General features: G+C 37.7%; 1 protein-coding gene across 1 annotated transcript in view; it reads left to right on the forward strand.

Moving 5' to 3' along the window:
- The window catches only part of TMEM131L (transmembrane 131 like), a 250,544-nt gene that overhangs the window by 103,874 nt on the left and 121,245 nt on the right, over positions 1–25,425 (forward strand). The window contains exons 4-7 of the mRNA XM_042781408.1: positions 4,128–4,196; positions 8,007–8,130; positions 9,458–9,574; positions 10,714–10,824. Of these exons, the coding sequence (XP_042637342.1) occupies positions 4,128–4,196; positions 8,007–8,130; positions 9,458–9,574; positions 10,714–10,824 (421 nt within the window). The remainder of the gene's footprint in view (positions 1–4,127; positions 4,197–8,006; positions 8,131–9,457; positions 9,575–10,713; positions 10,825–25,425) is intronic.

Here is a 25,425-nt window from a genome sequence, read left to right on the forward strand (position 1 = left end):
CCCACTCATCTGATTTTTCTTCTGCTGTTTGTGCATTTTGAGTTATGCTTGATAGTCTATTTATGCCATATATTAGGGCCCTTAAATTTGCCCCTAGATTTTCCTTGAGGAACTCTACAGTTTTAGGTTTCACATTTAAGTCTTTGTCCTTCTCACTTCTAAGTGAGAATAGCCAAATTTCATTTCACCTACTTTGGTCATGTTGTCAGAAGGCACCAGTCCCTGGAGAAAGCTACCATTCTTGGTAGAGGATCAGCAAAAAAGGGGAGGGCTCTGAACCAGGTGGAGTGACAGAGTGGTTGCAATGATGGGCTCAAGCATAGCAAGGATTGTGAAGATGGTGCAGGATTGGGCAATGTTTTGTTCTTCGTATGTAGGGTGCTGCTATGAGTTGGAGCCTACTCGATGGCACCTAACAACAGTAACAGTGTATGTCCTTATGGATGCAGATTGTCAACTTTTTCCCACAGACCTGGGTTGGGGCTTCAAACTGCCAGTCTTTCTGTTAGTAGCCATTGCACGACTAGGACTGCTTTAGGCAGTCACTGTTGATTTCTAATCCCTGTTAGAAGGCAAAGTGATTTTTCACTTCTTTGGAAAGGCTGCTGCAGGCCATCTTCTGAAACACTGATTGCAGTGTTCTCCAGAAATAAATCCAACCTTTCTGGGTAAGGTCCAGCAGAGATGTGTAGTACAGAAGGCCTATCTCATGGTTGTGTGGCCAGTGTCTGCTAGCTTTCTCTTCCTTCCATTGTTCTTACATTTTCGTAAGCCTTCATCCTTAGCAACAGTGCTGACTCAGGGCCACCCTCATTTCTGCTCACTCCATTCTTTTCTCAGTGCTCACACTCAACCTGTCTTGCTTTAGGCTCTTCACTCTAAGGATCAGAGCCAACAGGCCAACTTTCTAGTGTGCTTTTCCTCTGTTCAAACCATGTTCTCTAAATGTGGCCTTCAGTTTTTTAAGGCTCTGCTTCTTTGCTCTTAGCTTTGCTTGAACTTGTTATCCACTTAATGACCTTGCATGCTAACCATTCTTTGAGACTCAACCATCTCAAAGACATTTCATAGTTGGAAGCCACCTTTGACTTTTCCAGATGCGTTTCTGATCTTCTTTCTTTGAACTTTTGAGTTTCTTTTGTAGAGCTTTGCTTATTGGCATATGAGCCTCACCCTGCTACCTGGATTGTAGCCTTGGGAGCATTTTTGTTGACCTGACCACCTGCCTCTGAGCAAGACTTATTAAATTGCTAAGAACTTTAAGATAAGATCCCATATTAAATTGCTGAGAGCTGTGAGACTGGATCCTAAGTTACTGGACCATGTTGCTCCTTCTGTAGAGAGAAGACATTGGATTTGAAATGATGTATTTTGCTCAGATAATATTTATGAACAGCCAGAATAGTTGTTATGGCTAATTCATTTTCTGTAGTTATTGGCTGATTTTTAAAGGGTGTGTCTAATACCATTAGATAGCTTAATTTTTTTTTTTTAAAGGAATAAGGAATCTAGGCATCCAAATACTTTTCCAAGGACATTGGAAGCATCCAGTCCAACTTTCTCATTTTACAGAAGAGAAAACTGAAGCACCATGTCATATTTAAAATAATAATAATAATAATAAAATACTAATAGTAGAAAACTCACTGCTGTCAAGGATCTGACTCATAGTGACTCCTCCTTGGTTTCCCAGGCGGTATCACTACAGAAGTAGATTGCCCAATCTTCTGAGAAGTGGCTGGTGGGTTTGACCTGCCAGCCTTGTGGTTAGCAATCGGATGCCTTAGGCACTATGCCACTAGAGCTCCTCCTGTCATATGGGAAGCCAGTGTCATAGCTGGGACCTAGAGCAATGCCTTATCATTTCCCATGAAATTTCTTTTCTCTTGTACCAGCCACTTTTTCAAATTGGATTTCTTTATTTTTATTTAGAAAAAAATACTTTGAATTTGATATATTTTCTGTTGCGCCTTGTTTGATTTTTGTGGGGTATGTGAAAATTCCTAATTGTGAGATTTTAAAATCTTTGTTGTGAGATGATCTTGGTTTCTGTTTTATATGTCCAATTTAGAGATAATGACTTCCCCATTTGGGATTTTAAAACTAGAGGTTAAATCTGATTCTAAGCTCATTTGGCTTCCCCATCTGATCTCACTGCTTTTCTTGTTAGAGGAGGGTCATCCTCTTAGTAACATGAACTAATATTTATTGCACTTCAGTTATGTGGCAGGTATGAAGCAAAGGCATTATCTCATTTTATCTTCATGACAGCTAACCAGGTAGATACTGTTGTCATCTTCATTTTGCATACATTAAGGGCAGTTCTTAACAGAAGTTAAGTGCCCTGTTGTTGCAGGACTTGAAAGTGGGCTTGGTATCTGTCAGGACAGTGAAGCTGAAGCTCTCCCCTACAGGCTAGACTGCACCAGTTCCTGGCATAGGGCATTCAGTACCCTGCTTGAATGTGATGTTCATGTTTCTAACTTTGACGGATCTGTGTTGGAATTTTGGCTCTGTCACTTGGTGGCTATGTGACCTTGGACAATTACTTAAACATGCGGAGCCTCATCTGATCATTCAAAAGTTGTGTGTAAAATCTGATGGTAAATCTTTTCAGGGCACACTCAGGAAGAAGAATGCCATTAATTATTTTACTTCTGCAATAGCCTGACTTTTTAAAAGATAGTTCTTTGTATGTGAAGTTGCCTGCTTGCTTTTCATTCTGCCATGTTAAGCACAGCCATCTCAGTTTGGAGTGGGGTAGCCATGGTGGATCTGACTGCTGTTGGCATCTTCTTTATATCTGTCGTCCCCACTGGCTCTTCACATCGTTTCTGGAGGCATCTGGGTATATCACTGGCTTTTGCAAAAGCAAGTAGACGAATTAGTCTTAGCCTTTTGAGGCGTGAGGGAGTTTAGTAAATAGACTTCATCTCTGCTCATACTCAAGGAGTGGAGAGATTAACAGAAGTTAGATCGATTGGCAGATAGAGACTGAGGTGTCATCTTTATTGGTAATAAAGCTGATTTTGGAGAAAGAATAAAGGAGATATGAATAAAAGATAGTGGAGAAAGGATTTTTAGGAAAAGGATTAGAGGATGGAGGCCGAAAAGTAGAGGGAGGAAGAAAAGATTGCACATGGAATTCTTTCCTGTGAAATGAGGACTCCTTTGGACTTTACATTGTTTGTACCTTCAAGAAACAAAATTGGGACTTTGGAAGGGACTTGCTGAAGGTCACAAAGGTTTTTATTGACTAGTAGGTTTGCAACTCAAAAGTATATCTCTGGCCCCTCCACTGAACTACACTTCCTCGAGTGTTATTTGGTGGTTAGACAAAATGGAAAGGTTCAATTTAGAAATTCCTTCCAGTTAAACAGTTTTTGAAAAGTTAACAGCTTTTAAAATGTCACAGTGTTTGGTAGTCTTCTGATAAGTATACTTCTTGTATTTTTTGTTTTTAAGTAAGTGTGTTTATGTATTTTGTTATATCTATTAGTATTTTTTTCTTTTATGTGTATTCTTTATGTTTTCTTTGGTATGTTTTTCTGCTATATTGATTTACAGCTTTTGATTCTGAGGGAAAATGAAATCAAAATGATTAACAACTGTGTTTTGCTGTGTGAGATTTTATGTGATGATTATTCTTAAAAATACATAGTTGTTGATGGATTCGGTCTTCATGAGCTACTCTGGCTGTGTTACCCAGTGCTTCCCCTGTTATAAATTTTGCAGATTTAGATTTATACCCACCCCCCAAGTAAACAACCCATCTTACTTGTATGTCTTTTCTTGATTTAGATTTCATGAAAATTGTCATATCTGAAATCATCCAAACATGAAATCTATTGAAAATTAAATCTATCCTCAATGTTGTTGAAATGTTTACAGAATCGACATTTGGTATGAAGTTAGGTTAACTATAATCCAAGAGGATCTTAAAATTTTGGAACTTTAAAATTATATTAGACTTCTAATAATTCACTTTTAACATTTAAAAGCTAGTTCATACTCCTCCATAAAAGAGTAAAATTGCATTTCATGTATCGAGAGCCATATATTGTCTTAACATCCAAATTTTAAAACTACAACAAAACTCAGTCTTTGTTTTCTTTTCTTTTTTTTAGCTTCTCGGACAAACTATTTAGCGGAAAAGGCTTGCATTTTCAGCCCTCAGTTCTAGATTTTGGAATGCAGTAAGTATCTTTTCTTTACAGTTTTTAATCTTTTATCTATTTGTACAAATAATTTTAAAGGAGCCCTGGTGGCATACTGCTTAAGGACTCTGCTGCTAACGGAAAGAATTTTACGAAGAGCTTTTTTGATTTACAAGTGATGTGAGTGAAAAAATCGTGGTGATAGGAGAACATCTGGGGTGGGTTAGTGGTGGTCTCCTGGTATGCATGCCTTTATTCTTTTGGGTTACCTTCTTTCCATTTCCTTCTGATGGTCAGGGGTTTAGAGCTGCAGTGAAGGAGAGTGAAAATTCAGTTTCAGAGTACTTTGTTGAGCCTTTTAAGAAGATTTTGTAACAGAAAGAAGAGATAAAATTGTGAAGTGAGTTTGATGACTTTACAAGACTATAGCTGCTCTTTTGTTTTTGTATTTTTGCTCTTAGGTGAAGAAGTTTAATAGACACTGCTCTTGTAATAAAACTTCATTGACTTTAGATTATGAGAGTACTTTGCTTTTGTGAAATGTCTTTATTGTAAAAAGACATTTTAATGCAGGACCTGTTTTAAAGACTATAAGTTATAGATTGGTAGATAACAAGATGGATAGTAGTAAATATAGTTAGATTGGGACAACAATTCTGATTCATAGGATCCTGAATGTCTGTAATGTATTTATTTTATTTTTATGTGAATACATGTATGTTATGTGATTTTTTTTTTTTTTTGCAAACATCATGTTAGCTCCCTATGCACACTATGCATGGTATATGTGTGGGTACATTATATGAGAAAATAGGGTACTCTTCTATAACATAAAAATCCTGTAATCAATGCGCATACATATATGTATATATTAGCAACATATGTTAATTGATGCTGAAAACTGGAAACATGTTGAAAGAATGTTTAAAGTCTGATTTGAACTTTGTTTTGATGATTCAGCTACATTTATGTGATGCTTTACAGTTCTCAGAGTGCAGTCATTTCTCTTGCCATTTGAGCCTTATATCAATTCTGGAAGGATAGTTAAGGCAAGTATTGTGTTTATGTGAGAGACAGAAAGAATATGAACCACCTTCAAATATCTGTATATAATAACAATATTCATACATTTGTTGCTGAGAAGTAATGTGGTGTGCCCAAGGTCATTTCACTAGAAGTGGCAGAATAAACCTCCTACTTTCTAAGCCAACACTCGGCATGCTATTTTGTTTTAATGAGATCCAGGATATGATTATAGGAATAAATTATTTTGAAGTTTAAAAAGATCTCAGTAAGAACAAACTGTATATAATCTAAATTAGCACATTTTAACATAGTCAAGTTTTACCTTAGCAATGGCATAATTTATAGGCATATTAGATTAAGACTTTAGCCAGAGAATTATCCCGATTTCTTCACTGCTTTGAATTCATGTTTTTGCCATTAATGTTTATTTTGATGTTGACCTTGGTCAAGCCCCATTCTTTTTCATAGCTTTGATTTCCCTCTAGGATGCAAACTCCGGATCATGTTACTCCATTGTCCTCTGCTTACTTTATAAGGCTTATTTTGAGGTTAACATCCTACTGATCCCAAGATAAAAAGTGCTTATCATTCATGAGAGATTTTAATCATTCTTTTAATGGTATTAAATTAATGAAATGTCTTCCACTTGTCACTAGTGAAAGAAATTCATATCCTCATAACGCTTTTAAAAATAGAATTTAAAAAATAGAATAAAAATAGCCTAGTGGTAAGTACATTTCAGCCAGCATTCTCTGCTAGGCCTGCTGAGGTTTCTGATGACTGCAGAGTGACTGAGTTTGGTAGCATAGCAGTTTTGCAGCCTGACTTTCTAATAGGTTTTCTCTGGGAGACGTTTGTATCCTTTGAGAGCAAGAATCTTGTATTCCACTTAAGTGAATGGAATATAAAGCTTGGAGGATAAGTATGAATAACTTTTCTGACTGATTCGTATTATTTACTTAAAGCCTGAAACCAGAGAAGTTCTTATTTAACTTAATTGAGGGGAAGAAGGCAAAGGTGAGTCTAGTACTCTAGAGTAAGAATTTCTGGGGTGACTCTATACTTACGGTAAAAACCAAAAAAGTGCATAAAAATTTCTAACATTATTATTTAAAAACACTTTAAAAATGAAGATTTTAATCACACAGATGTATATTTTATCTTTCATTGGCTTAATGGTCTTAATTTTTGAAAGTACACATTGGACATATTAAACCTTCAGATAAGACTTAGGATTTAAAGTAGGAATAAAAACTAGAAGAAAAACTCTGAGGACTTAATGGTAGTAATACTGTATTACTGTATATGAGAGTATGCATTTCATTATCTCTAAAGTACCTTATTTTTAAAATCAGAGAAATCAGAATAAAATTATGGAAATAGGGGCATAATAGATGAGGTGTTTTGGTTTTTTTTTTTTTTTAATGCTGAATTTAGAATCTACTTTTATTTCTGGGCCTTATTAATGAATACTATATATTTGGGTCCCTGCCAGTGAGGGTATTAAAACTGGAGAAATAACTTAAGTAAAATTTTTGCTGACTCTACTTATTACAGTGTAACTCAACTAGAGAGACTTTGACACTGGGCAGTAGGAATCTAGAAATAAATGAGTAGAGGGGACGTTGCAGGTAGTTCTAGGTAGGTGGACTAGGGGCAAACAACTTTCCTCCTGCAGTGGCTTGGCTGGAGCTGATACATGTGCAGAGAATTGACATTAAAGTCTTCATCAGTTAATGTATTTGCTGTAGATCAGGGACTCTTTCCCTGAGGTTCATGGAGAGTTTTTGAATTATGTGTATAACTTTATGCATGCACGTATTTGTGAAGGAAGAAGCTATGCTTCTATCAGAGTTTTCTGAAAGACTCATGATTTAAATGGGTAAGAATCACTTTTAGAGACTGCTGCAGGATTTTCATTTTTCTCAGAAGAGTAGCTTTTAGCAACAGTTGAAGTTTTCCTCCTTTAAGCTGGAACAAAGAGAAGTCTCTTTATGAGTGGAAAGTTTATTTCAAAGACTGTTCGGTTGTTGTTGTTAGATGCATCAAGTCAGTTCCAACTCATAGTGACCCTATTACAACAGAACAAAACACTGTCTAGTCTTGTGCCATCCTCACAATCATTGCTATGTTTGAGCCCATTGTCAAAGACTAGAGAAAAGGGGGGGAAAAAAAAAAGCATCTTTAAATTTATTACTCTGAAAACAAACATGAAGAAATTTGAGTTTTTCTGTGAGTACAGTTTCTTAACTAAAAACACATTTTTATTTGAATTAAAGACCTTAAACATTGAAACCAGCTCTGATGGCACAGTGGTTAAAATACACACTGCTAGCCAAAAGGTTAGCAGTTAGAACCCATCAGTGGCTCTGTGGGAGAAAGATGAGGCAATTTGCTTCTGTAAAGATTTACAGCCTTGGAAACCCTATGGAGGGCAGTATGACTCTGTCCTCTAGGGTTGTTATGAGTCACTATTGAATCAGGCTTGACGTTAGTGTAGTGGCTTAGTAATCAGTGAAGTACCTATTTCCCAGTATGTTTTTTGTAAGCATTTAATGGCTCAGATGAGTTGAATTCTTCCAACACAAAAACCAGTGGGGTACTACTGTGGGTTGGTATAAAGCTTGTAATAGGATTTTTTTTTAATTTTATTTTTCTCTATTCTTGTGAATTAAATATTTTATTATTAACAAGATTTGATAATCGTTGCTTATAAATTTGTAATGAATATCGGCATCTTTCTGGGTTAAGAAAACATATATATGTATAGGTATATTTATAGCCGTATAATACATCACCTTTTCTCCTTGTTTCCCGTCCTAGGTTCCTGGGATATCCAGCAGCAAAGATCCTCTATGCTTACAACCCTAGTAGGGATAGTGAGGTTGTGGTGAATTCAGTGTTTACAGCTGCTAGACATTTTCATGTGCCTCCTGTTCATTGCAGGGTGAGTGTTGATGTACTCTTAGAAACTATGCTGTGGCAGGCTGCCAGGAGTTCTTGCTTTTTTTGGCTTGACATTTTTGCTTTTTGCTCCCTTGTTTCCCCCTTTTTCTGCTACTCAAACTCTTTCCTTCCACATGTTTGCTTTAGCATTTATTTTTACAGTTGTTCATTTTCCTGGTTTTGGTAACTCTTCATATGTACAAGGGGAAAAAAGTCTAAACTAGGTAATAATATATGTATATTTAATATGAATAAACAAACTTTATTATTTGTCTTGAAATTAGCATTTGTAGCTATTACAAGTTTACAGTTGTGATCTCATCATCATGCAACTTACTAAGGAATTTGTGATTTCTCCTTTCTAAACATAGGGCTCACAAGGTGGTAGTTGGGTTCTCATGAAGCTAATTTGTGTCAAAACACAGGGCTCAAAGCCCTAGTTCCACAGGGCTCAAAGCCCTAGTTCTTCTTGTAGTTTAAATGCAGTGGTCTTAAACTTTTAATGAAGATCCTAATTGCTCATAGACTTTTATTTATTTTTCATTTTGCTTATTTATATTGGCTTGACATTTTGTAATGTGTGTGTGTTATCAAATGAAACTCATTGCTGTCAAGTCAATTCTGACTTATAGCGACCCTTTAGATCAGAGTAGTACTGCCCCATAGGGTTTCCAAGGCTGTAATTTTTATGGAAGCAGACTGCCACATCTTTCTCCTGCAGAGCATCTGGTGGGTTCAAACTGCTTGCCTTTCAGTTAGAAGTCAAGTGCTTTAATCACTACACTACCAGGGGTGTGTGTGTGTGTGTGTGTGTGTGTGCGCGTGTGCTCACGCATGTGTGTGTGTGTTTAATACTGGGATTAAGGAAATGATACAAAAGGGAGGCCAGTATTATTTTGTTATGATAGTAAGTCCAGGTAAACATTGTTCCTGATTTTTATTAACGATTAACATGTTATTATGGTGGTTGTTCTCTGTATGTAAGTAGAGATACAACTGTGTTAGAAAAAGGCTGTTGAACACATGAATAAGGAAGAGGAGGAAAAGGAAAGATGTGAGATACATCATTCCAATCTGAAGTGAAAGGACTTGGCAGCCATCTTGCCATTTATAATTCTGAGTTGGATTCTTTGAAATATTCTCTTAGGTTTTTGGATGGTAATCACTTTGGGGATTCACAGAGACTCGTAATAATTACAAATCAAGGGTACAGAGTATGCAAAAATCTGTTAACAGCATCACCAAAAAGGAATTTTGTGAAAGATAATTTGTCAAAAGTGGGGGTAGCATTCCATGTAGCTAATTAGGTCCCCTCCCTTTTCTTCTAGGTAATTCCAGCAATGGGGAAAACATCTTTCAGAATTATTTTCTTACCTACTGAAGAAGGAAGCATTGAAAGTTCTTTATTTATTAATACCTCCTCATATGGAGTTCTTTCTTATCATGTAAGTAATTTTTTTCTTCTTTATGTAATTTGGTTGTTGACGTAACAAAGAAGTTTGGATACGTTTAAAAAGATTTTGGGAAATGTCAGCTGCATGCTTTATGTCAGTAAAATATAAGACTCTTAGTGCTGTTAAGCTTACCAGTTTTCACCCTCTTCCACCTAACATGCTAGGATTTGCTGTCTTCAGTACAGAGAGCACAATTATAACCCTCACAATGAATCTTTGGAAGGATCTTTGGAACAAAACAAAGACATCTGTCATACTCACTTTTCTAGTATAAAATGTAGCAGACTTTCAAAACTTGGGGTTTTCACTCACATACAATTCAGAGAGGGAGGGAGCTACAAGGGAAGCCATTAGTGACTCTGCTTACCTCCCTTTCTTGGCTCAGGAGTATTTCTGATTAGGAAGCATTGATTGTGCACTTAGAAGCCAGTTGCCACGGAGCTTATCAAAGCACTAGAAAGGGAATGTGGAGCATCTTTCGTTCGCAAAAGGAAACCTTTCCCTTAAGTGATACCTGTGACATTTTAATAGGATGTTGCATCGGGTAATTTATTTGCCAAGATCAGTTATTTCTGTGGTTAATTCTTACAGGATTCCATTAAACTGAAGGTCCTATATCAAAAGAGCTTTCTGTTTGTCGAAAAATTTGCTATGATGAGGAACATTCAGCTGAAATACAACTGTATTCATTATGTTGTCTGGAGACAGATTGTAATAGCTGGTGTAACAGAATCTTGGAAGACCAAGTAATGAATACAGATTTCCTTTGGAAAGCTAATTTTAGCATTACTATAAATGTGTTTTGGTCATGTTGTCAGAAGGGACCATTCCTTTGAGAAAGATGTCATGCTTGGTAGGGTGGAGGGTCGACGAAAGAGGGGGAGGCCTTCAATGAGATGGATTGACACGGTGGCTGTGATGATGGGCTCAAATACAGCAGGGATCGTGAAGCTGGCGTGGGATCGGGCAGTGTTTCGTTCTGCTGTGAATGGGGTCGCTATGAGTCAGAAACCACTCAGTGGCACCTAACAACAACAACAGCAACAACAGCAACAACAACAGCAACAACATAAATGTGTTTTAAAGCTCTAACAGAGAGTAATTTTCTTTTTTTTTTTTTTTTTCTGTAGGTATCTGGAATTGGTACTCGCAGAATATCTACTGAAGAATCTGCAAAGCCCCTACCCAATGCTTTCTTCCTGCTTCCACAGGTGCAGAGCATTCAACTTTCACAAACACAGGTAATGATAATAGATTTATTTTGAGTGCCAGTAAACCTCAAACTTTGTGACCTTCTAAATTTCTCTCTTGCAGAGTAGATTTGGGGTTTCATTACTTTCTGCTTTTTAACAAAAATCCTGTTAAAGAAAAGTACTATATATATGTAAAGTGTGTTAGTATATGTAAAGGTGTGCTCAAGCATAGCAAGGATTGTGAGGATGGTGCAGGACTCGGCAGTGTTTTGCCCTGTTGTACATGGGGTCGCTATGAGTTGGAGCCACCTCGAATGGTACCTAACAACAATAAAGTGTCAGTAGAGTCCATATAGTTATTTTTAATGACTTTACAATCCAGGGTGTTGACATTCCATAGATGGCTTCATCTTATTGTTGGTCATTTGAAATGTTTCCAGTTTTTTATTAATACCATTAAGCTATATACATAATTTTTAAGTTTCTTTCCCCTGTTGGATTATTTATTTCCTTGGGGTATATTTCGTAAAGAGACATTCTGTTGTGAAAGACCGTACCATTTTATAGAGCTCGTTAAATCTGGTCAGGGTGCATTTCAGGAAGACTACTGCTGTGGTCATCATAAATGCCATGTCATCAGGAAGGTCTGATTCCTTTCCCCTCCCCACTTTCAGTCCTGCCCGGGTGTGTATAACTCAGAGGAAAGAAAATATTTTTGTAGTTATATTTCTTTTCAGATATATTTTATTAATAACTTACAAAGTTGGCCATTTTTCTGCATTGATTACCTCTGTTTCCTTTTACTATCAATAACTTTTTTAAAAAAAATTATGATAACCATATAAATAAGGAGCTCTGGTGGCATAGCGCTGAAGGCATTTGACTGCTAACCAGAAGGCTGGTGATTCAATCCCACCAGCCACTCCTTGGAAGGAAGATTGGACAATCTACTTCCATAGAGATACTGCCTCAGAAACCCAAGTAGGGGTCACTATGAGTTAGAAACAACTTGATGGCAATGAGTTTGGTTTTTTTAACCACATAAATAACAAAACACTTGCTATTTCAACATTCTTCACATGTACAATTCAGTGGCATTAGATATGTTTATCATGTTCAACCATCACCATAATGTTTCCAGATTTTTCCATCTCTTAACAGAAACTTTGTGTCCCCTAAGCACTAAGTTGCTTCCTGTTCCATCCCCACTCTTACCTCTAATAACTACTATAAACTTTGATCTCTGTATACTTGGCCTGTTCTAGGTAGTTTATGTAAGTGGAGTATTTGCCCTTTTGTGACTGACTTATTGCACTCAACATAATATTTTCTAGGTTCGTTCATGTTACAGTGTGTGTCAGGGTCTCATTTCTCTTTATGACTATTATTCCCTTATATGTATGTACCGCATTTTATTTGTCCATTTGTTTTTTGCACTCAAAATACAACTGGGAAAGAGCTACCTCATCAGAGTGGAACAACTTTAATGATATGGATAGAGTAAAGCTTTTGGGACCTCCATTTGCTGACGTAGCATGACTCAAATTGAAGAGAAATAGCTGCAGACATCCATTAATCATCAGAATATGGAATGCACAGAGTAAGAATCTAGGAAAATTAGAAGTTGTCAAAAATGAAGTGGAACACATAAAGATTGATATCCTAGGCATTAGTGAGCTGAAATGATCCAGTTTTGGCCATTTTGAATCAGACAACCATATGATCTGCTATTCTGGGAATGACAATTTGAAGAGGAATGGTGTGGCATTCATCATCACAAAGGATGTTTTAAGATCTGTCCTGAAGTACAATGCTGTCGGTGATAGGATAATATCCACATGCCTACAAGGAAGACCAGTTAATACTATTGTTGTTCAAATTTACACACCAATCACCAAAGCCAAAGATGAGTAAATTGAAGATTTTTGTCAACTTCTGCAGTCTGAAATTGACCACAATCAAGATGTGTCAATTATCATTGGTGACTGGAATGCAAAAGTTGGAAACAAAGAAGAATCACAGGTAGTTGGAAAATTTGGCCTTGGTGATAGAAATAACGCTGGAGATCGCATGATAGAATTTTGCAAAACCAACAACTTATTCATTGCAAATACCTCTTTTCAACAACATGAGTGATGACTACACATGTGGAGTTCACCAGATGGAATACACAGGAATCAGATTGACTACATCTGTGGCAAGACATGATGGAAAAGCTCAATATCTTTAGCCAAAACCAGGCCAAAAGCTGATTGTGCAACAGAGCATTAACTGCTCATATGCAAGTTTAACTTGAAGTTAAAGACAGTTAAAACAAGTCCATGAGAGCCAAAATATGATCTTGAATATATCCTTCCTGAATTTAGAGACCATCTAAAGAATAGATTTGATGTTTTGAACACCAGTGACCAGAAACCAGAAGAATTGTGGGATGACATCAAGAATATCATCCATGAAGAAAGCAAGAGGTCATTAAAAAGTTGAGAAAGGAAGAAAAAAAAGACCAAAATGGATGTCAGAAGAATCTCCAAAACTTGCCCTTGAGCAGAGAGTAGCTAAAAATGGAAGAAATGATAAAAGAGCTGAACAGAAGATTTCAAAGAGCAGCTCGAGCAGACAAAGCCAATTACTATAATGAAATGTGCAAAGACCTGGAGTCTGAAAACCAAAAAGGAAGAACACGCTCAGCATTTCTAAAACTGAAAGAACTAAAGAAAAAATTGAAGCCCCGAGTGGCAATATTGAGAGATTCTATGGGCAAAATATTGAATGATGCAGGAAACATCAAGAGAAGATGGCAGGAATACACAGAGTCAATGTACCAAAAAGAACTCGTTGATCTTCATCCATTTTAGGAGGTGGAATATGATCAAGAACCACGGGTACCGAAGGAAGAAGGTGAAGCTACATGAAGGAATTGGTGAAGAACAAGGCTCCAGGAATTGACGGAATACTCATTGAGATGATTCAACAAACAGATTCTGTGCTGGAGGCACTCACTCAGCTATGCCAAGAGATTTGGAAGACAGCTACCTGGCCAGCTGACTGGAAGAGATCCATATTTGTACCCATTCTAAAGAAAGCTGATCCCACAGAATGTGAAAATTATTGTGCAATATCACTAATATTGCATGCAAGTAAAAATCTTCCTGAAGAGAATTCAAAAACGGTTGCAGCAGTGTATTGACAGAGAACTTCCAGAAATGCAAGCTGGATTCAAAAGAGGGCTTAGGACAAGGGATATCATTGCTGATGTCAGATGGATCTTGGCTTAAAGCAAAGAATACCAGAAATATTTACTTGTATTTTATTGACTATGCAAAAGCATTAGATTGTGTGGATCATAACAAATTATGGATAACATTGAGAAGAATGGGAATTCCAGAATTCGTTAGTACTTAATTGTACTAATAAGGAACCTGTACATAGACCAGTGGGCTGTTGTTCGAACAGAACAAGGGGACACTGCGTGATTTAAAATCAAGGAGGGAGTGCATCAGGCTTGTATCCTTTCACGATACTTATTCATTTTATATGCTGAACAAATAATCCGAGAAGCTGGACTATATGAAGAAGAGTATTGCTTAGGATTGGAGGAAGAATCATTAACAGCCTGTGATATGCTAACGACACAATTTTGCTTGCTGAAAGTGAGGATGGCTGGAAGCACTTCGTGATGAAGATTGAAGAATATAGTCTGCAGTGTAGATTACATCTCAGTCTAAGTATTCACTTTGCTTGGTTGTACAATTGACACCAGTGGAAGCAGCAGTCAGGACATCAGACAACATGTAGCACTGGGCAAATCAGCTGCAAAGGACCTCTTTCAAGTGCTGAAGAGCAAAGGTATCTCCTTGAGGACTAAGGTGTGCCTGACATAAGCCATGGATTTTCAGTCGGCTCAGATGCATGTAAGGACTGGACAATAAATAAGGAAGACCAAAGAAGAGTTAATGTTTTTGAGTGGTGCTGGTGAAGAATGCTGAAGTACCATGGACTGCTAAGAGAACTAACAAATCTGTCCTGGGGTAAGTGCAGCCGGGATGCTCCTTGGAAGCGAGAATGGCCAGACTTCATCTCAGCTACTTTGGTCGTGTTAGCAGAAGGGACTATTCCCTGGAGAAAGATATCATGCTTCGTAAGATGGAGGGGCGACAAAAAGAGGGGAAGACCCTCAATGAGATGGATTGACACAGTGGCTGTGGCGATGGGCTCAAGTATAGCAAGGATCGTGGAGCTAGCGTGGGACCTGGCAGTGATTCATTCATAGGGTCTCTATGAGTCGAAGACGACTTGATGGCACCTAACAACAACAACAGTTTGTTGGTGGACATTTAGGCTGTTTTCGATTTTTGGCTATTGTGAATAATGCTGCAGTGAACAGTGCAGAATAACTGCTTTTGTTCCTGCTATAAAAATCTTGGAACTGCCAAATTGTTGTGGAGAACTTTTGAAACTAAAAATCTTTTGAAACAATACATTATGAACTTTTCCTATTCTTTGTTTCTGATTGATAAATTAAGAACACTGCTAGAATTTTTAGTCTGTAGGCGCAGGTTTGATTTCGGTTTAGAGTAATAGTACCCACAATTTTTATTCATTTAGCAACTTTATTAAACCTCTGCTGTGTGCCAGGCATTTTTCTAGAGTTCTATCTTCATGGGTTTGTATTCCAATGGAAGGAAAAGCAAAATTAATTTATTTGTGATGTCTGGGAGCTTTGCCACCAAGTAAATAATTCTTGTTGTTTTTGTTATGTGCCGTCGAGTCAGACACAACTCATAGCGACCCCTCTTTGGGTTTCTGAGGCGGTATCACTGTGGAAGTAGATTGCTCAACCTTCTTTCCGAGGAGCGGCTGGTGGGTTTGAACTGCCAGCCCTCTGGTTAGCAGTCAAGTACCTTAGGCATTATGCTACCAGAGTGAAACCTGTGCAAATCGAAACTCAACAAGACCTCCTTGTTTTTCTGAGTCTCTCAAGTTTTCTCTTCTGACAGAGAGCAATCTTAACCACTTTGAGTGGAAGATATTTGTGTTTTCCTTCTCTGATGGGTTTTCGCTTTATACAGGTTTTTGGCTTTCTCAGTTTTTACTGTGTTTTCATTTAAAAATTAGTAGCCCCTCTTCCCAGGATTTTAAGGAAGCTTTCTTTTAATATGCACATTTTCAGCTGGGACCATTGGGAATGCATTGAATGATTTTTAGCAGGGGACTGATGTGATCGATCTGCTTTTACATTTTTGGAAAAGAGGTTGGAAAGGGCCTGATAAGTGTAATTTGCATATGCAGACAGCACGGGTGTCAGCATATGAACATTGTTAGCTTTATTTCAAGGCTACTCTTCAGAAAAGAGGAGTTAGTGAGAATGTCCAGATTTCTCAGGTGACATACTGGGAGCTCTGTGTCAAATGTTATATTAAACCTATTTCCATGCAGTTGATTTCCTATTCGTAGTGACCCTGTAGGACAGAGTGGAACATCGAACTGCCCCATAGGGTTCCCAAGGCTGTGATCTTTACAGAAGATGATTGCCATGTCTTTCACAAGGCTGCTGGTGGGTTTGAACTGCTGACCTTCTGGTTAGCAGCCAAATGCCTTATCCACTATGCTGCCAAAGTTCCTCTTCCAAATCTAGCTCAGGACATTTGTTAGACTATGATGCAACTATGTTCCTTCCCCTTCAAACACTTATCCTCATTGAATAATCACCTTACATGCATATGTGATTACTCACCCACGCTTTCCTCCAATCCATGAAATTTAAACTCTTTGAAAATGGGGACTGTCTGATTTGACTCTTCATCATATTCCCTGCATCTGCCTCATTGCCTTCAGTCAGAAGTGCCTGCTAACCATTTGCTGGGTGAAGTTTTGTCCGTAAGGTGGCTCTGGAGCTATCGCCACAGAAGCAGGTTTCTGTTACTTCCTGCCTTGTATCTTACCATAGTGGTGACTGGGCTCTTGTTCTTTCCTTCTGCTTTAGCTGATAGCAAACACTGGCTCATTCTCGAGTCTTCTCTTCACTGCCTTGTACCATCTTAGTTTCTTGTTTCTTTTTGCATTATTTATTTGTTCTTCTAACAGCTTTGTTGAGATATCATTCACATACCATACAATTCACCCATTTAAAATGCCCAACTTAGTGGTTTTTAGTACATTCAGATTTGGGCAACAATTACCACTATCTAATTTTAGAACATCTTTATTAGCCCCCAAAAGAACTCTTACACCATTAGCACTCACTTACCATCTCCCATCTTCCTGGCTCCTAGCAACCGCTAATCTACTTTCTTTCTCTATAGATTTCCCTATTTTGGACATTTCATATACAGGCAGTCCCCAGGTTATGAATGTCTGACTTAAGTACACTCATAGTTACAAACCAACGCTCGTAAAGCCTATTTATTACATTAAAATTAGAGGTACATATAATGTTCTTAATAACAAATGGACATTACTTGGAGATGTACATCAAAACATTATTACCATTACTATATTATTATGTTAAAGATGTTTTATTGTATCTGAAAGTGTTTCTTTAATATTTTTTATGCATAGAAAGGTACGATAAATACTATGTACTAAGAACTTAGTATACATACTAAAATAGTGGACTCTCTGATATTAAGTATGTACCATACCTAATCGTTCCAGCTTACATACAGATTTGACTTAAAGACAGACTTGGGAATAGAACTTGGTGTACTCTAGGGACTGCTTATAAATAAAATAATCAATATATGGTTTTTTGTGATTACGTCTTTCATTTAGCTTAATATTTTCAAGGTATAGCCACGTGGCAGCATGTATTAATACTTCATTCCTTTCTGTTGCCAAATAATATTTAATTGTATGGATATACTACATTTTGTTCATGACTTGTTTCAACTTTTTTGTGGCTATTATGAATAATACTACCATGACATCGGCATGTACGTTTGTATGACATATGTTTTCAGTTCCTGTGGTTTGTATATGTAGGAGTGGGATTGCTGGATCATACGGTAACTCTAAGGAGCCCTGGTGATGCAGTGGTTATGTGCTCAGCTGCTAACTGAAAGGTCAGCAGTTTGAACTCACCCACTGCTCCGTGGGAGAACGATGTAGCAGTCAGCTTCTGTGACGATTATAGCCTTGGAAACCCTCTGCAGCAATTTTACTCTGTCCTATAGGGCTATGAGTAGGAATTAACTAAATGGCAGCAGGTATGATAACCCTACGTATAACATTTTGAGGGCCTTCCAAACAGTTTTCCAAACTGGCTGCATCATTTTACAATGCCACCGGCAATAAATTAGGGTTCCGATTTCTCCACATCTATACCAACATTTGCCATTATCTGTCTTTGTTTTATAGCCTTCCTAGTGGTGTAAAAAAGGGGCTCTGGTGTCATAGTTGTCAAAGCATTCAGCTGCTAACCAAAAGGTTGATGGTTCAAACCCACTAGCTGCTCTATGGGAGCAAGCTGAGGCAGTCTGCTTCCATAAGGATATATAGCCTTGGAAACCCAATGGAGCAGTTCTACTCTGTCCTATGGTTACTATGATTTGGAATTGACTCGATGACAGGGTTTGGTTAGTGTAAAAAACAAGTATTTGAAAATTTAAATATAAAAAACTACCTTTAAAAAGGCAGTTATTTTTTTGTTTCATATTTACTGTGATTCAGAAATACAAATTTAAAAGTATTTTTTCAAGGCTTCTTATTACCTACAACATTTAAACCTAAAAAATAATTATGGCACTCCTTAGAAAGAATTCCTGAAGATAAGTTTTCTGCATTCAAGCTACCATATATATGTGTTCTCTGTGGTTATAAAGTTGCCAAGAGCCCTTTCTCAGAACGGAAAGTTTTTATATTAGTATTGTATCTGTCTCACATTTCTCATTTTGTGAATCATTTGTGACTGTGTAGTATCTGCCTGTAGTCAGTGACCATCATCTGGGGTGGGCAGTGGGTTAATGAGGTTAGCTTTCTTCAAATGAGGATAGAAAATGTGGAAAGGCATTTAAAAGCATAAATGACTGTTCTGTAGAGTAGAGCTGGAAGGATATCTGACTGAAAGCTAAACAATGAGAAGCTTTCCTCAGAAGTAAATATGTCATTGACTTTCCTTTAACTTACCTGCTTCACTCCACATGAATAGAACTATTTTAGGAATAAAAGTCGAGGTTGAGGGAAGAAGTATAATTGCTCAACGTGTGGCAGTTGAATCATTGTGAAAAAACTCAGATGGGAATGTTGTTGTTGTTGTTAAGTGCCGTCGAGTCGTTTCCGACTCATAGCGACCCCATGCACAGCAGAACGAAACACTGCCCGATCCCGCACCAGCCCCACAATCCTTGCTATACTCGAGCCCATCATCACAGCCACTGTATCAATCCATCTCGTTGAAGGCCTCCCCCTCTTTCGTCGACCCTCCACCCTACCAAGCATGACATCCTTCTCCAGGGAATGGTCCCTTCTTACAACATGACCAAAATAGGTGGACGAAGTCTGGCCATTCTTGCTTCCAAGGAGCATTCTGGCTGCACTTCTTCCAGGACAGATCTGTTAGTTCTTTTAGCAGTCCATGGTACTTTCAGCATTCTTCGCCAGCACCACAACTCAAAAGCATCAACTCTTCTTCGGTCTTCCCTATTCATTGTCCAGCTCTCACATGCATACAAGGTGATTGGAAATATCATGGCTTGTGTCAGGCGCACCTTAGTCCTCAAGGAGATATCCTTGCTCCTCAGCACTTGAAACAGTTCCTTCGCAGTTGACTTTCCCAATGCTACACGTCGTCTAATGTCCTGACTGCTGCTTCCGTTGGCATCGATTGTAGAACCAAGCAATGTGAATTCCTTGACAACCTCAATCTTCTCTCCATTGATTGTGATGCTGCTCATTGGTCCAGTTGTGAGGATTTTTGTTTTCTTTATGTTGAGATGTAATCCATACTGCAGACTGTATTCTTCAACCTTCATCAGTAGGTGCCTTAAGTCATCCTCACTTTCAGCAAGCGAAGTTGTATCGTCTGCATATCTCAGGTTGTTAATGATTCTTCCTCCAATCCTGATACCACGTTTTTCTTCATATAGTCCAGCTTCTCGGATTATTTGCTCAGCATATAGATTGAATAAGTGTGGAGAAAGAATACAACCCTGACACACTCCCTTCTTGATTCTTCAGATGGGAATAGTATTTCAAAAATATTTTTACTAAAATGTTTAGGGTCACATAATTTTTGTGTGAGTGAAAAGTATAGGATGCTGATATGTTTGGGTCTCCCTTATTATTTGGTGTCTACATGGAGTTGGATTTCAGTATAATACACTGAGTACTTTAAAAATGTTCTGGCTTAAACACAGGCAAAAAGATAAAAAAGGCATGTTCAGGGATAATAGTATTAAAAATGGGACCCACAAGTATTGTGGAAAGTGAAGGCTTCGAAGTCTTTGATACTGCTGGACTCTTCCAACCTGTGAAACGCTGACCAGAGAAGGAAAAGCAGCAGGAATGTTTATAAAACTATGCTTGTCTGTCAGGAAATGGCAGATGTGCTTGATGTGGGCAAATGTTCACCAGTACATAAAGGACACATAATTCAAATGGCATTTTTCAGATGGCTATGAGTATCAATTTCAGAACTTGAAAGAAATTTGAGTTGTCAGAGTAATCATAGAAGACATCAGCAGATACTTTGCTCTTGCAAACACAACGAAGTTTAAATTTGTTAATGGGGAATAAAATTGAAAGTCAGAAAACAAGACACATGCTTTTGTGCAGTGCTATGACGTATATGAATGTGAAGCAATTCCTGCCATTACCACTACTAAAACACAGACATCAAGAAGTTGTAATCATCCAGCTGTAGCAGGATGATTGGAGGATAGGACTCAAATTGTGCCTGATATTACCTGTTAATCACCCCACTGGAATGTTCATTTCCCAAGGATTGGGATCTTTGTTTATTACTTGGCACTTTGTACGTGCTCAGTTAATATGTGTTGGTGTAAGTGAATGAAAGTTACTGTTCTTACACATCTAGGGATAAACAGGGCAAATCTTATCAAATAAGATTATAAAGTGCAACCTATATGCACTCTCAAGCAGGCGTTAAATAATGGCATTAAATAAATATGGCATGACTTTGCTTTAACTTAGCCCCTTTTGTTCTATGTGAAGGGAAATAACTATTTTGTTTAGGAATAAAGTTGAGATTGAGAGAAGACATGAAGTCACTCTGTGTGACAATTGAATCATTATAAAGAGCAGGAACTTAGTTGGTAATAGTATTTCAAAGGTATTTGTACTAAAAACTTAGGATGTTTCAATAGGTCCTTAAGGAGGAAATATGCCTACACAGGGGATGATCTCAAACCTTTGGGTTCAGTTGTGTGAGTATAAACTTTTCATACCCATATGGAGAAGTAGGCTTCATACGTACGTGGAAGCTGAACAGTTAATAAAGAAGACTAAAGAAGAATTGATGCGTTTGCTTGAATTATGATGCTGGTGAAGAAAATTGAATATACTGGGGATTGCCAAAAGAATGAGCAAGTCTTTTTTAGAAATACAACCAGAACTCTCTTTAGAAGCAAGGATGACAAGACTTTGTCTTATGTACTTTGGAGATGTTATCAGGAGGGACCAGTCTCTGGAGAAAGACATCATACTTGGTAAACTGGAGGAACAGTGAGAATGAGATGGACTGACACAGTGGCTGCAAAAGTGGACTCAAACATAGGAACATAGCAGTGATTTTGAGGATGGCGCAGGGATCAGGCAGAATTTCATTTTGTTGTACATAGGGTCTCTATGGCTTAAAACCAATTCAGTGGCACTTAACAACAACAAATGAAGACGTGAGTGTTGACTGAGATAAGAGACGCTCTTTTTACTAGGAAAGAGCTAGCAGCATTAAGTTTCTCAGATCTCTCACCATTCCCAAAGGATACCATCCCTTTTCATCAGCTGTTTGATCACATTTTTTGCCTGGCTGACTTCTAATCATCCTTCAAGATCCAGCTGCCTTATCACCCTGGGCCTCCACAGCTCTTGGTCCACACCTTGCTGTCACATTTAGTGTCTCATGTTAAACCAGCTCCTCCCAAGACTCTCTAGGAATAGGCTTATTTCTTTTCCATTTTTTATAGTCTTAGCATCTTGCTTAGTGCTTAGTGTATTGAGGGCCCCGGAGTTTTTCGGAGTCAGTGGGAGTCATTGGGAATCTGAATTGAGATCCCCAGACAGCGTTTCTACTGTTTGTGACGTCAAAGGTTTGTATAACTCACCTTCTCATCATAACAACCAGTTTGACCTTCAGCAGATTTACTACCAGGGCAGGTGGTATTATTCTTATTTTAGAAATTGTAGAATGAACTTAGAGTTTAAGTTACTTGGTGGAGATAGAGAGTAGATACAGAATTAGCAATGCTAGCCCAGTATGCTTGAATATTTTCCCCATATATAGTAAATGTCTCAATGATTTTCGTATTTGTTGACTTAGAATAAGATCCAGGAGAGTTAAAGCAAATAAATGTTCTTTGCAGCATTTTTATGATGCCAAAAGAACAGAAACAGCTTAAAGATCTAACAGTGGAAAAAGGGTTTGGTAAATTTGAGTGTATCAGCATAGTAGAGTGTTAAATAGTTCTTCCAAATTGTAATCTTGTTTAGTCCAAATTGTCACTTGCCTATAAGAGTACAACAGTATATGAACTATGAACTAGACTGTACTCTATGATTACAACTATGAAATACATGATAGTATAAAATAGTTGGGGTAGGCTCATGAGAAAGCAAGAGTCTTTACTTTTTAATGTTGTCTTTAATGCTAAATTGGATCCAAACTATGAGATTTGGGGAGTGTTTCTGTGATTTATTTGGGCAAAACAGAATATTTGAAACTGACATTGTCTCAGAATCTAGTATATATGTGGTTACCATGATGGTAATCTTCTCTTAGAGATTTTAAAAGAAATTAAATTATTATCATTGGATTTATTATAAAATAATGTTTAGTGTTAAAAATGTAATCATAAGGCAGTATGGGAAATCCAGAGAAGTTTAAAGTTAGAAATAGAACCCAGGACCCACAATGCTACCACTATGTAGAAGTTGTTTTTTGTGTGCTTGTGTCTGCATATGGTTCGCCACTAACCCCATGGTATTATATTATTGGATTTTTCTAAAGGAAACATTATGTCTTCAGGATATTCTGTGATTATAAGGAATTATAATTAATTGTAAGAAAACACGGGAAAGCCAGGGAAGTGAAAAATTAGAAATAAAACCCGAGACCACAGTCACACTCAGCATAGGTAACCATGATTAATATATTGTTATATCCTTCCATGTTTTTCCTGAGTGTGTGTATGAAGGCCATGGGATCATATTATTGGATCGTGTAAAGGAGAGATTATCTCTGGGTATTCTGTGTGATATTTAATATGTTTCAGACCAGGAGTTCCTGACCTTTTAAAATTGGCGCAGCCTTTCCTTTTGGTGTGTTGATGTCAGGGCCTTGTACCTTCATGTGGGTGACAGGTGTTGGGTGAAAGCCTGCGCGGAGCTTGGTGCTTGCCAGGCATGGGGGAGGGTGTTGTAGCTGCTTACCTGCCACTGCCTTCTCAAGTGCTGATCCCTGTCTATTAAATGTGGCACTCTGAAAGAGAAGCTGTATAATACGTGTAGGAAGGAGAACAAGGGAAGTTTTTCCAGTTATAGTTTGATAGAGGAGAAATGAAAAGGGACAAATATTTCACTAAAAAGTGCCAAGGTTTGATTTGGGATTTAGGGATATTGCATCAAGCACTAGAAAGAAAGATTCAAGACCTCTCTAGCCATTCTCTTCCCTGATTAAAAAGATAATACCAAATCCATTGCCATAGAGTTGATTCTGACTCACAGCGAACCCTGTAGGGCAGACTAGAACCGCCCTCATAGAGTTTCTGAGGCTGTAGGCTTTACGGAAGCCCATTGCCACATCTTTCTCCCGTGGAGCTGCTGGTGGGTTTGAACTGCTGACCTTTTGGTTATCAGCTAAGTGCTTAAATACTGTGCCACCAGGGCTCCTTCTCTGGCGTAATAGTCTTACATAATTACTTTAATGGAATAAATAAAATGTCTGGGTGAGATAGCAGAGAATTCCTACACACACAAGTGTAATCATAATGTAGTTAATGCATGAAAAAGTTATTTCATTTTTTTTGCATAAAAATCATGGGCTGTCAAACTCTAGAAAGTTACTATTCTATGTTGGGTAAATTTCTCACGTTACTTAATTTCCCCCTACCTATCTCTGAAAATAGCTTTTATGAAATTGCTTAAGTTTTAATTTTTTTTTTTTTTTTCTTTCATTAGAACCTCAAGTGAGAATGAGTCAATAGAATGGGACCTTGGGAAGAGGAGAGAGGAAGAAGGATTAGTGAGTGGAAGGAAGAAAGGGAAGGAAGGAAGGAAGGAAGGACACTTGGTAAAAGACTCTATCTTTTGTAAGATAGAAAGTAGAAAATAAAAATAGCAAGATGTGTGGTTGTAGGTGTTTCTTTAACTTCTTTTTTATTTTACACTTGTGCCTGGGAGCCACTTGCTACACCTTTGAGCACCAGGGGCTTCTTGAGTGCCATTGAAGAGCATATCTCTTCACATTCCATCTTCCTCCCATTTTTTCCCCCATAAAATCTCTGCTTTCAGCTACTGTGAGAAGAATGTCCTGGTTCTTCTGTTAAATCTGTGGTTTTTTTTTCTTATTTTCCCTTCCCCCCAGGGGAATTGAACTCCTTACTGAAAACCTTGAGAATCCCCATGATAGCAAGTATAATGCTCAAAAGCTTGTGTTTTATATATGTGTTTTCCTTTACTACATTGTAAACTTCTTAAGGAGACCTGGTGGCACAGAGGTCACATGTTTGGCTGCTAACCAGAACGTCACCAGTTCAAACCCACCAACCGCTTTTTGGGACAAAGATATGGCAGTCTGCTTCCATAAAGATTTATAGCCTTAGAAACCCTTTGGGGAGCAGTTCTTCTCTGTTCTACCTCCTGACCTTCTTCCCACTCCTCACTCCCCACTATGAGTCAGGATCATTTAGATGGCAATGGGTTTTCCTTAAACTCCTCAAGAGCAGGAATATCATGTTCTAATAAGTATTTCTTTTCCTGTTACCTAGCACAATTTTTGACAATATAGTATATGGGAAATAAGTGCTTGATATTTGAATAAATGAATCTTAAAAAGGAATAAATTATAATAAGCTCAGCTCTGTACTAAGTTGTGGGTCAAAAATCTTTTACTTCATTCAAAATTCATTTTATTAGAATATCACAGAAACGTTTGTTAGAAGATTTGAAGAAGTCTTGTACTACCTAGGTTCTGAATATATAAGGATCAGGAGTGATAGAATTAAAATACTACCTTTATATTACTGATAAACCTTATTCTCCTGTATAACCTGACACAAGAGAGCCACTAAGTTACTGACTCCCTGTCACCTAGATTGTCCCTGGGTGATGCAGGTGGTTGGTTATCTAGGATTCTTTCTTTCTTTTTTTTTTTAATTGTGATGTGGGTGAAGATTTACAGAGCAAATTCACTTTCCATATAGCAGTTCACATATACTTTGTCTCATGACATTGACCACAGTTTACCACAATGCAACA

Source organism: Orycteropus afer, unplaced genomic scaffold (genome assembly GCF_000298275.1).
Source record: "Orycteropus afer afer isolate SDZICR_OR568_19922 unplaced genomic scaffold, OryAfe1.0 scaffold00116, whole genome shotgun sequence".
NCBI classification, from domain to species: domain Eukaryota; kingdom Metazoa; phylum Chordata; class Mammalia; order Tubulidentata; family Orycteropodidae; genus Orycteropus; species Orycteropus afer.